At 42.8% G+C, this 12,417-nt stretch overlaps 2 protein-coding genes across 4 annotated transcripts in view; both read left to right on the plus strand.

Annotated features, from left to right (window-relative positions):
• The first annotated feature begins 3,651 nt into the window (after positions 1–3,651).
• Positions 3,652–9,830, plus strand: ndufv3 (NADH:ubiquinone oxidoreductase subunit V3). 2 transcript variants are annotated; one of them, XM_056289905.1, is made up of 4 exons: positions 3,652–3,758; positions 4,458–4,569; positions 5,403–6,713; positions 9,445–9,830. In XM_056289905.1, the coding sequence occupies exons 1-4, from the start codon at positions 3,714–3,716 to the stop codon at positions 9,615–9,617; spliced, it is 1,641 nt and encodes a 546-aa protein (XP_056145880.1). In that variant the 5' UTR covers positions 3,652–3,713; the 3' UTR covers positions 9,618–9,830. The 2 variants fall into 2 exon arrangements, with proteins under 2 accessions (XP_056145880.1, XP_056145882.1); XM_056289907.1 differs by having other exon boundaries at positions 3,722–3,758; positions 4,428–4,569.
• Positions 9,831–10,444: 614 nt separating this feature from the next.
• Positions 10,445–12,417, plus strand: part of pknox1.1 (pbx/knotted 1 homeobox 1.1) — a 31,438-nt gene continuing 29,465 nt past the window's right edge. The window contains exon 1 of one of the 2 annotated variants that reach the window (XM_056289306.1): positions 10,445–10,453. Coding sequence is in view for 1 of the 2 variants with exons in the window: in XM_056289305.1 (XP_056145280.1) it covers positions 11,964–12,014 (51 nt within the window). In the remaining variant the exon portion in view is untranslated. Of the gene's footprint in view, positions 10,454–11,905; positions 12,015–12,417 lie in introns of those variants that run through there. The other variant, XM_056289305.1, reaches the window with a different exon arrangement.

Below are 12,417 nucleotides of genomic sequence, written 5' to 3' on the forward strand. Positions count from 1 at the left end.
TATTTTTGCCTCTTGCCTTATTTAACTTTGAAAGTCTGTTAGTCAGTTATTATGAAATAATTCTCTTCTAAAATTATTCCCACAATAATTTAGCAGTCAGGACCATTTAACTTATATTGAGAGAGAGAGAGAGTGCACAACCATATGAAGCCTACAAAGTACTCTACTAGCATAGCACACACAACCGGAGGCTTAAAGAAGTCATTCTAGAGAAAGGAATTAGCCTTGTTGATTGAGCAGAGAAAGGAATTAGCCTTGTTGATTGAGCAGAATTAAATGTTATTTATGTGTTCGTGAAACATTGCATACTGGTACTCCTGGCCATTTCAGTAGGGTTTGTGTAGAAAAAAAAGAGAAAAAAAATCATTGGACTGAATGAGCTGGAAAGAATTCATCCCAGTGATGACCACTGATGGGCTCCAGTTGAAAAAAGGGGGGTAAGGGATTGCTGTTATTTGTATAAGCCCACTCCTACACAACACCTGCCTTGCAAGCCATGTTTATCAGTCCTCCATCAGGTAAAAGTCAGGCCAGTCAACAGGGTAAGGGAACAGCAGTTTCAATTTCCCTCACTTTCAAGTGTGTCCCCAATATTTTGTCATGAGACAGAGTTATGGCCTGAACAGAAAGCCACCACGTATGACCGATTACAGTGAGAAGAGGTGAACTGGACGGGTTGTCTGGTAAGCTCATGAGTATGAGAATGGCCTGGGAATAAGCGTCGGAAGTCGATTCGTCATTTTCATCAGATTTTGCTGCCGACATACCAGCTGCAGGGGCGACACAAAAAACATTCAGTAACAAATATGAAGTTATCAATGTCATAATTATCCAAATCTGAAATATACCAGAAATGTACAATATGATTTGATTTTTTTTTATTGCCTTTTTATGTGGCGTAAATAAGGGATTGGGTATCTTGCTGAGGTAGATGGATACACAAGGATTCGTATCTGTTCTGTGGGAGAACCAGCTCATAAACCCATTGGGCCATCCTGGACTTCCATGTGAGAGTGTGGAAGTCAAACATAGCCTTAATTTTGTGACTGTCTGACAGCTGGTGATAAGTTTTCTAAATTAGCTACATGGTCCCTGTTAGAAAGATGGTGACAGTGAGATGAAATGACTGGTGAAGAAGTGGGAGGAAAAAATTTGGAGGAATGAGAAGGGAAGGATAAATGAAAGATATAATCAGGGTTAAACATGGTCGAAAGTATGTGGATAACAATGGATTTGGCCATTTCATCCACACCCGTTGCTGACAAGTATATAAAGTCAAGCACACAGTCATGCAGTTTGCATAGACGAAAAAGAAAAAAAGGCAATAGAATGGGTCATACTAAAGAGCTCAGTGGCTTTCAATGTGGCACCATGATAGTATGCCACCTTTCCAACAAGTTGGTTCATCACATTTCTGCCCTGGTCATCTATAAACGCTATTAATGTGAAGTGGAAATGTCTTGGAGCAACTACAGCCCTGCTGCTATAAACTAGACCACACAGCCTCACAGAACAGCACCGATGCATTACATTTATATAGTGCCTTATCTAGACACTTCACAGTGAAGATCTCAATCACCACCAATGTGTAGCACCCACCTGGGTGATGCACAGCAGCCATTTTGCAGCAGAAAGCTAACCACACATCAGTTTTGAGGTGGAGTGGGAGGAATCATTGAGTGTATTACATGGGGGGGATGATTAGGTGGCCAGATGGAGACAGCCAGGTTGGGCATTTTGCCAGGACACCCGGCGATCCCCTACTCTACGATAAGTGTCATTGGATCTGTTAATGACCACAGGGAGTCAGGACCTCGGTTTAATGTCTCATCCGAAGGACGTAATCTCTTACAGCACAGTGTCCCCGTCACTGCACTAGGGCATTTGGACTTTTGTTGTTTATTAGAACTAGAGGGAAGACTTCCCCCTACTGGCCCACCAACACCACTTCCAGTGTCAACGCAAGTTTTCCCGGGTGGTCTGGCATCCAAGTACAAGTCAAGCCGACATCTGCTTAGCTTCTGCCACTCGGCAGAACCAGGGTACATGTTGGTATGGCTGCCGGCATAAGAACGTACACCAATCAGTCAAACCACCTGCCTAATATTGTGTAGGTCCCCCTCGTGCCACCAAAACAGCTTTGACCTCTTGAGGCATGGACTCCACAAGACCTCCAAAGGTATCCTGTGGTATCTGGCACCAAGATGTTAGCAGCAGATCCTTTAAGTCCTGTAAACTGCGAGGTGGGGCCTCCATGGATCGGACTTGTTTTTCCAGCACATCTCACAGATGCTTAATCAGATTGATATCTGGGGAATTTGGAGGCCAGGGCAACACCATGAACTCTTTGTCATGTTCCTCAAACCATTACTGAACAATGTGTGCAGTGTGGCAGGGTGCATTATCCAGCTGAAAGAGGCCACTGCCATCAGGGAATACCATTGCCATGAAGGGATGTACCTAGTCTGCAGCAATATTTAGGTAGGTGGTATATGTCAAAGTATCAAAGCAGTGTCACACCAAAGTTATCCTGAGTGACCACCTTTATGAAACATCTCTATCCTGATGGGAGTGGTCTCTTCCAGGATGACAATATCCCCAATGCAGAGGGCATGGTGGGTCATTGAATTGTTTGATGAGTATGAAAATTATGTAGCATGCTATGGCCTTCACAGTCACCAGCTCTCAACCGACTTGAACAGCTATGGGAGATTGTGGACTGACGAGTTGGGCAGTGCTCTCCACCACCACCATCAAAACACCAAATGAGAGAATATCTTTTGGAAGAATGGTGTTCCATCCTTCCAGTAGAGTTCAGACACTTTATGTTGGTTTTTCCTGTAATTTGTCACCCGTCTGTCTGTAGGACGTCTGTACTTCACGCCTTTCCTTGGTTGACTACCTGCAGTATTCCAGACACATATAACGAGCGCCATCTAGCGAATAGAGACTATTACTTTGAGGAGAGTCACCAAACTTGTGCCGACCATTGACTGTCTTTCACGCTTTGGGAGAGTGGCCACTGGCCTGTAGATGGGTGTAGACTGCGCCAGAAATTGGTCCACATCAAGGATCGGGTCCCCGGCACAAACAGAGCAATAGGCTATAGGGGTGAGAGTACATCTGACACCATTTTACAATGCTGTGATAATTGCAACCATTCCCAAATCCTCTGTGCATAGTACACACTGCCATTCTAACTCTAGTTGATGCTCACGGCAATTTGTATGAGACCGATCGTTTTCAGTCATTATGCCACTATGTTGTTTATAAGGGTGGGGATACCTGCAGTCAGTTGAGACTGAAGAGGTCACTTAGATGAGTGATGAAACGTTTCTCTCTCAATTAACGTTGTGTCCAGATGAACTAATTCATTCGACTTTCTTTGATTTTCTTACCTGGCTTATTGAGCATGCATAAAGCCATGTCATGTGAAAAGAGAGCAGCGGGGGCGGGGGGAATAATCGCACTCGCGTTAAGGCCACCAAAACGGACGAAAAGATGTGGCATGAAGATATGTTAATCCCTTAAAAGGAAATACAAAGGAGGGAATTGGCTAGCTAAATATTTAGGCTATATTCAGCCAAAATTTCTCGAGTAATGTAATAATGTATTAATATGGTAATTAATTATTGGCGGTAGGGCTTTGAGGGGGTACCACTTACGGGCTATATATTCTTGTTTCGACACGGGAACAATAATAAGAACACAAGATGGCAGCCTTCCTGCTTCGATTAGGACGAATGGGCTCTGTAAAGGTAATTATGCTTGCATTTCTCCCTCCAAAACGATTTTTTGCATGATATATGACTGGCTCACGTAAACAAAGGTTTTGTTGTATTTTGATCAGTTACGTGACATGTCAATATATCAGACGAATAACACGTCCTTCCTGACCCTGAGACAAGGTGTAGTGCTCGTGCGGCTAAAGTCGCAATGCTAACTAAGCGTTAGCTCAAGTGTCCTCCCTTTCACTCTAAACACAACGATGTAATGTGAAAATGTTAATCACATAGCCCATTAGATAAGCAAGAAGATATTCTGGGACTTCACGGCTTAAGTTTCTATTGGGAGCAGTTTGATGATTGAGCACTTTTATCCACTGTAATTTCACTCAGCGAATAAGAAGTTCTATATAGTGCACCATTCGAAGACATTTCAGCAGTTAATTGACACTTTTACTACCTAGAGGATGAAGCTTTTTTAATTAGCAGGTTAAATACTCTAACCAGCAAGCTGACTGAAGGTGGCATCAACAAGAGTAATCTGACTTTTGTTTAAGTTCTTTTAAAGTTTTGTTCATTTTGGACAGGCAGTCCCCATAAATCAATAATTATTCCCACTTAATTTTTGTTATCTTGCAGTTCCCGCTCTTCACATCAATGTCCTTCCGTGTTATGCTAAAAACAATACCTGTGTTTTACCAGTTGTACAAACGTGTTTGTGCCACTCTACAGTGTCTCCAGCTGGAGAGCTGGGGCATCTTGAGGAGGCCCTCTGCTGCAGCACTTTGCAACCAGGCAAGAGAGCCCAAGAAGCCGGCTAAAAAAGCTAAGGCTGCAAGCAAGAGTAAGGGCTTTTCTTTCTCATTTCATTCAATTAACTTTTTTTTAATTATATTTGAATTGTTGACATTTTTCCTTTGTTTCTTTTAGTCGTTACATTAAATTATGTTTGTGTATGTTAATGTTTTATTACATGCAGTATATGGTATATGTATGCTTATGTTAAAGCTTAATTTGTAACCCTTTTCTTACAGTGGCTGAGTCAGTCCAGTCAAATAATGTGCCATAAGGTCTAACACTTTCTTCCCTTTTGCAGTCAACCATTGAGACTAAATTAGAATCAGTAGTAAATGGTTCCTTTTTAAAAAAAAAAAATCATATAAAATCTGACCGTTTCTGAGTTGAAATAGAATAATATTATATCAGTAAGGAAGTGAACATCAAACTGAAATGTTGGTAATGAATGAATACACAGTGTTTGGGTAATTTTGTTTTAACCATTTTTATTTTGCAGCTCAGCCCTCTACATGTTTTTCTATAGATCTGATTTTACATGATAAGCCAAATTATTTCCCACATGAACCTGTACATATCAAGATTAGTAAGTATTTAACTTCATATGTAAAATGATGGAATTTAGAGATAGATTAAGGACTTCAACATTTTTACAAGGAAATTACAAAAATTCTATTGCATCACATTCAGTTCCTAAACCTTAAGTATGTGGAAAATGTTTTGAGAAAATATCAAGAAAATGTATGGGTGAAGTATTCAGGAGCATTAAAGCGGCATTTCAGGGAACCTTCTTTCAAACTCAGTGTGGCATTGACTCCACCGTTCTGGAAATAACTGTTGCTATTATTTAACAATTTTTGTTGCCTGTGCCATTTTCCTCAGCCGTAGAGGCTCCAGATGAAAGAGCATCCCTGCTAGCCTACAAGACTGCTGTTGCCTTCCCAGTTAGGCTTTCAACCCCTGGATTTCCCCCTGTTCAAGCTCTAGGTGAAACAGAGACAACAGCTGCTGCCATGGAAAGCCATACAGGGGAATCTTGCCCTGCTGTAGATGGGGCTGCAGTGGCTGGCAAATCAGTGCCACTCTCTTCCGACAGTGCCACTGAAACAGCACCTCCTGTTCCAGAGGAGGCTGTTGTGTCAGAGGCAGCAGCACTAGTCACTGAATCTGCTGCTGGTGAACCAGTGGATGTGGAGGCAGCAGCCACAAAGGACCCAGATGCCATCTCAAACCCAGACCCTGCTGCAGATTCCACACAGCCTATTCTTGACACAGCTCCACCTGTAGCAGATGGCGTGCCTGAAATAGTTGATACAGCACCTCTAGTTCCTGAATCTGTGGTTGCTGCAAGTGCCAAACCCTCAGCTTCAAGTACAGCCATAGCTACAGAACCAGCCACAGATGGAACCTCTTCCTCATCATCCAGCGACTCAGATTCTGACTCAGGTTCTGACTCTGATTCTGATATTGAAGAAAAGGGGGGAGAAACACAGACAGGTGCTCAAAAGGAGACCCAAGCAGAAGATGTGAAGGAGGAAGTTCCCTCAGAACCAAAGGAAAAGGTTACATCTGTACCTGATGCCACTTTTTCTACTTCTGGCGAAGGTGTGCAGGAGGCAATGTCAGCTGATGTTACCTCTGATTCTAATGTGGAAACAGCCCCCAGGATGAGCTCTGAGGAGCTGGTAGACTCTGCTTCCAAAATCTCTGCTGCCACTGAACAGGTTTTGACCGAAGCCGCTCCAGAAGTCAGTGCAGCTACCCAAGACATAACGACAGGGGCCACGACACCACTCATCCCTGAATCCCCAGCAGAATCTTCAGTCACAGTCACAATGGAGGCCAAACCTGAGACTACCCCTGTCCTTGAAACTGCCCCTGAAGCTCACATTGAGGCTAAAGCCCCAGTGGAGGGTTCCATAGAAAATGTAGTACCTGCCCTTGCTGAAGCTCATGCCGAAGCCACCACTGAAACCCCTGCTGAAGCCCCTACTGAAGCTATTGCTGAAACCCTTGTTAAAGCTTCCCCTGAAGCCACAGCTGAAACTCTTGCTGAAGTCCCAGCTGTAGCAGTTACCCCTGTGGAGAGTGCTGAGGAGCTGGTGGATCCTGATCCAGCTGTGGGTGAAGCTGCAGGAGAAGAGCTACAGGCAGATGCCCATGCTGAGCCTGAAGCAGTTGAGCCGTCAGAGGGTACACACCACACCTCTCCACATAAATCGCTTTTCCTCCACTCCTCTTTCCTGTGGATCTCTTAGTCCACCACAGATGACCATAACCTCTTAAAATTCTACTCTCTATAACATGTGCTGTTAAATGTTAATGTTTCAGTAGGCCCAAACAACCTCATATAGTTGCTTTAGCTCTCTTAGAAATCTTAGACATTTACCTTAGATTTCCTCCAGTTTTAGTCCAGTGGCTTTAGTTCTAGTGCATGATGCCTCAAGACTGCACAGTTGTGGTTTGTGAAATGGTGCTGTTTGGCCTGCGGCACATTACTGTGCATGTACCTTGACCTTTTTTGACAGCCATTATGGTGAACACCTTTCCTTTTTGCATTTTGTTCAGGTGTTTTTTATTTTTTTATTTTATTGTTCTTTGGTGGCACATACTCTGAGGTGACATCTGTCCATTGTTTCCCTTTCTCCTTCACCCATGCATGCCTTTGTAGTATCGCTGTTCTGATTGTTTAGAGCAGAATTTGATATGTGAGACACAATTTAACTGGTTCATGTCACAGCTAATTACAGTATTAATACTAATCCTGCTCACATTTTACTCCCCCTCATTTTGCGATGCATGAATGTACTGTCCGTTTTTTCTTTATCTCCCTTTTTAGCGGCCTTTTCCTGTTTCCAATTCAATCTCTACTCCCAGTGTTTTGCATATATTTTGCTTAGTTTGATATGTTGATATTATTTGTTTTACTCAAACTCCTTTTGTATCAAATGATTGTATGATATTTGAAGGTCACATTTGCCTTGGTTTATGTAAACATCACAGGCTATAATACCATTAACTTTGTACTGTGCAAAGTTAATGGTATGGCTACAGTGCACATGGTAATGTTATGGTTACAACTGTGGTTGGTAAGTCTTGGAAAAACCTACTGTTCCTGACAACACCTTGTGGAGCAGAAGCTGGGAGTGAGTGGATATGTGGGGGTGGGGGTTATTCCAGCAAAACAGGATTACAGTTAGCCCAATAAAATAAAACAAGAATTTTTGTTCATAATAAGTAAGCATTAGTAGGAACAACAAATTAAATCTGCAAATATTTTGACGGATATTCAATTTGTTTCAAATGACAAACTTCAAGATTTATTTTTCCCCCATAAAACACACTTTCACATCAAACTAACTGGATAATCCTGCCTCCTGATGCAATCCCCCCAAAATGGCCTACATTGTAAATCTCGCGCCTTGTTTATTATTTTCCTTTCATCTGTCTTTCTTTTACGTAGAAACGTTTGGGTAAAACATGTTTTCAATTAATGATGATGTCTTAAAGGTAGAACGAGTTGGATTTTCCTAAAAGTTACTGTATAGACTCATAAAAAGCTAATACCTCTCAACCATCACCTATGACCCACTAGACGTGTGGCAGTGTCTGTAGCTGCAGACACCTGTATTTTCTTATTTTGCTATGTTTCTGGGTGTTAACCTTTTGCCAGCCGGACTATAAAAACGTAACGATCAGGTGCCAGGTTGAGATCGTAAGCACGCATCCAAGAGGAAGCTACGACAATGGCAGACGCAGATATAGTGAGGAGAAACGCCAAGCAGACAAAGCTTGTTCCTAAATGAGAGTGAATCTGGGGTTGGTTTCCACCCGCTGGTGAGCACTGAAGGAGAGGATGGTAATGAAGAGCGACGCAGAGTTGTTCTGAATACTGGCATGGGTTCTGGCCACTGCATTCAGGGGGCGTATCCTTCTGGTGACGTTGAGCCAGGAAGGAGGGGCCAACTTTGAATGTTGTGTTTAAAAATTGCAACCAACAAATCCTACTCATTCTACCTTTAAACACTAAAACAACTCGAGATTTTAAATGTATCTGTAAGTGTCCTTGGAAGAATTTGATTTCCCTCTTTGGATGTGGAAAATTGTATCCTCTTTCTAACCAAGTTAACGTGTATAACATATATTTTAGCATGTTCGGAATTTTCCTGGCTTGTTGTCAATGTGATGAGAAGAGTGTGTTACTGTAGCTAATAGCCGAGAACAGTTGTTAAAACTCAGAAAAAGGAACTTTGTGTACTGGTCTTCTGTAAAATAATAATGCAGCTCTATGTAGTCAGAAGCGCATACAATCTCTTTCCCACCCAGGAAGTCAGGGAATATTCTTATTTCGATTTAGCTGCACTGATTACAATTATTTCATGTGTGCCTCAGCTAGTATCTCTCATCTATGATTTGCCGTCTCTTGACTGGCTGCAAGCAAGTTTATGTTCTCATGCGCTCCTTCACAAAACCAGTCCTGAGGCTTTTCACACAAGCTTGTTGTGTGTGAGGGGGGAGGGGGGGATCGTTGTTGCCTGCTGCTAAAGGAAATGCCCCACTGTAAAGTGCCTTTGTCAACATGTGTGAATATTTAAATGCTGTTCTCCCTGTTAATATATATTCAGATTTAGCCAACACTTTTAGAGAGAAGGGAATATGGTATATTTTTGTTGTTAGATCAAGTCTTTATCATTGCCTTTTTTAGTCCAAAACTGAAAGACATCCCCTGGGGGACAGAATAAGAACTTGCAGTTAGGGGGGCATATAAGAGGATACAGTTCTCGGTATGACTAACATTTTTACTTTTCTGTTTTTTTTTTTTTTGCTTGAGCATCAGGTAAATGTTTATAGACACATCTTTGTGCTGAATTCCTGTCTCTTGGATTCATTCTTCTTTCTTGTACACATTCTCTTGCTTCTATAGAGGCTGCAGCAGCAGCGGCACCCACAGAGCCTGAGGAGCCTTTTGACATCAGCACTTATAAGAACAACCAGCACCATGACTACAACCCATTCACATTTGCAGACCTGGATGTAGAGATGGCCAAATTCCGTCTCCCTCAGCCCTCCTCTGGCAAACTCTCACCTCAACACTAGAGAAGATAGTCTGGACATCAGAATTGAACCCCCCCTTCCCACCACCCATACAGTCTGTCTCTCTGTCTCTGTCTGTCTCTCTCTCTCTCTCTCTCACACACACACACACTCACTACCTTGTCTTTTAGAATGATGGTGAGTCGTTAAACCCTCCACCCTCATTTGCATGTAATTCTGCTGTTATTAAAATGTTATATTATTAAAAAACACAAATAATGACTGAAGTCTGTTTATTCCTTGTGTGCTTCCTTTATTGTCTTATATAAAAGAACAGGCATAAAAATGGGACAGACAAAGATCAAACGCTTCTTTTATGCTGCTTCTGTGCCTCAGGGGGGTCATTTGAATAGAGCTGAGTGCGCAAGTGGTTTATCTACTTTCTATTTTAATGATTCCAATTTTGACTCTTACCCTGCCTGCACAGCACATTATGCCCTAATTATCACCGCTGTATGCAGTATATCCCAAGTAAACAATCCGGATCCGATCCGTTGTTTATCTCGCAGGTGTAGGGAGGACGAAAACAAACATCAGGGACTGTTTAGTTGGCGATATAGATGGCAAATATCTATCGTCTTTTTTCTTTTTCTTTCTTTTTTCTCTTGCATTCGGTGCAGTTAGCGGGGCCAATGGTTAACCTTCCCAGGCAAACCCAGCAGGGTGCAGATGGACTCAGGGGGGCGAGAACAAGGCAATGCTGGCGTCATATCCCCCTCCCACTTTATGAATATTTATGAGGCAAATGCCCTGCGTGTCCTTACGCGATGACGTAACGCGACAACTGCGGGTCCCGATTGCTGCAGCCGCTTGTCAGTGTGACGAAGATTGGCACTCAGGTAAGCTGTCACTCAAAATCTTCTTTTTCCGTTCCCTATCAATCAAACAATCTGGGCTGCACACAAAAATGCCTAAGGCAAGAACTGCGGACGTAATCAGAGCAGTGGAGGGTCTTATGTAGGGAAGCGGCGGCAAGGCTCTGGGAAGAATAAATTCTGTCTGCGGGGAAGAAAAAAATATGTCGGCGTTTTGGGGGCAGAGAGGGATTGTGGAAAAGCAAGGGCGAGAGCTAGAAGCAAGGCCCTAGCTTTGCCCCCTTCGGTTGTAGTGCGAGGGGAGGGATAGCCAGCTGTCCTCGCTTGATTGATTGACTGATGGGGGCTGGATCTCGGAACGAACTGGCTAGCCTGTTAGCAGTGGCTTGTTATTCAAGCCTAATAACGGCACACAAAATCCCAAGGAGAAATATATTGACGCCAATGGAGAAAAACAAAACGCCTAAATCTGTCGTGTTGCAGGCGCCGTTTGTAAACGGAGTACCCCAACATGTTTTAATGAAATCGATGTGCTAATCCGCAGCGGGTTTTAGCTTGCTAGGTTAGCTTGTTTTTTTTTTTTTGGCAAGATTTCCTTGCTAAATATGGCGCTTTGCATTTTGGCCGGGTGCTTACCTTGCCAGCATGCAAATACTTTAGCAGGCTAGCTTGCTAATGTTTGCCTTGTTGGCAGTATTTATTTTTCCCAATAAACGTGAGCTAGGTGAGCTAGATTGTGGGTGAGCTTGTGTATTGTCGCACGCTGTCCAGCGCCCATGTAGCGTAAGCCTTCAGTAAGGAGCTGCTTTGCGAATAAGTTAGGTTAGCTGAAATGCTGCTCCAACTATATTTTTCTTGCCGCCAGAAACGGCGTATGGAGAGCAAATGCAGGCTAAAGGCTACCATTAAGTCCATCGTGGTGGGTGTGTTACACGAGTTGCAGGGTTGGTCAACATCAGAGGTCCTTTTGGTGCACTGTGCAACTTAGAAGTGGACCGTTGACAGAAACGTTTTGAATAAAGCAGAAATCACCTGTTACATACATTTCAAACGTGCCCCTATCAGGTTCTCCCTGTTTCCAAACGGTACTTTTCCACACTGCATGTAAAACAATAAATGCACAACTCAGCATAACTGTTAGGTTTGCCTTTTAATTGTTCCCTCATTGAATATATAGTTTAGTTCTGTCCACTTCAAACTTTCTATATCCCCTTTTTTTTGTTTTCGTTCAAAACTAAAGAACGTTATGTAGTTAACACTTCAGTTATCACCACTGATCTTAAGCAACACACTTCATACTATGTGCTAATCCAATTTAGTAATTTCCCATTTAAACAGCTGCCGATTTGCCGTTATTGTTTTAGTTAGTTATAGGCTTTGTCTATATTCATTAACAGGCGTTATTGCCTAGCCTTACATGCTTACAGCTCTGAATCATTAATAGTCTATCTGAAATGGTGTGTCTTGTGTAGGTTGGCCAACTGTCCCACCTCTCTATAATGCCCCAGTGTTTGCAGCATCTGCAGTGAACACGATGGCAGCCCAGTCGGTTTCCATAGACAAGTACCAAGAAGGAGAGCAGCAGGTGGGTCCGAGGGGGAAATTTAGTCTGGGGCTTAGATCTGAGGCCTGTGCAGCATGTTTAGTTTTATGAGGTTGGATGCATTTAAGGAGCACTGTAGTTAGGCCCACTGAAGCAAATGGGGGGGGGGGGGATAACAGCTGTTGGAGCACTATAAAGAGTTGGACCGGATAAGGAGTATTGGTTTTTAACCACTGATTATGTTTTAGGCTTGCTTTGCAGTCGCTTTAATTTTTTTGGGGGGGGGGGGCGTCCTGACGGACGACCTAGGTGAAGTGAATGTTTGATATATAAGTATTTATTTACATTTGAATATTTATATACATTTATCATCAAACAATGGGATATATGCCCATGTAACATGAATGTTCCCGATGTCCTTACATCGGTCTGCAATATCTACGTG

This window comes from Lampris incognitus, chromosome 11 (genome assembly GCF_029633865.1).
Source record: "Lampris incognitus isolate fLamInc1 chromosome 11, fLamInc1.hap2, whole genome shotgun sequence".
Lineage (NCBI taxonomy): Eukaryota > Metazoa > Chordata > Actinopteri > Lampriformes > Lampridae > Lampris > Lampris incognitus.

Bases quoted from the DNA above. Each gene is read 5' to 3' on its own strand.
- ndufv3 (XM_056289905.1), top strand. From the start codon at position 3,714: ATGGCAGCCTTCCTGCTTCGATTAGGACGAATGGGCTCTGTAAAG. The intron at 3,759-4,457 runs GTAATTATGCTT...GCCACTCTACAG, and splicing joins GACGAATGGGCTCTGTAAAG to TGTCTCCAGCTGGAGAGCTG. The intron at 4,570-5,402 runs GTAAGGGCTTTT...CATTTTCCTCAG, and splicing joins AGCTAAGGCTGCAAGCAAGA to CCGTAGAGGCTCCAGATGAA.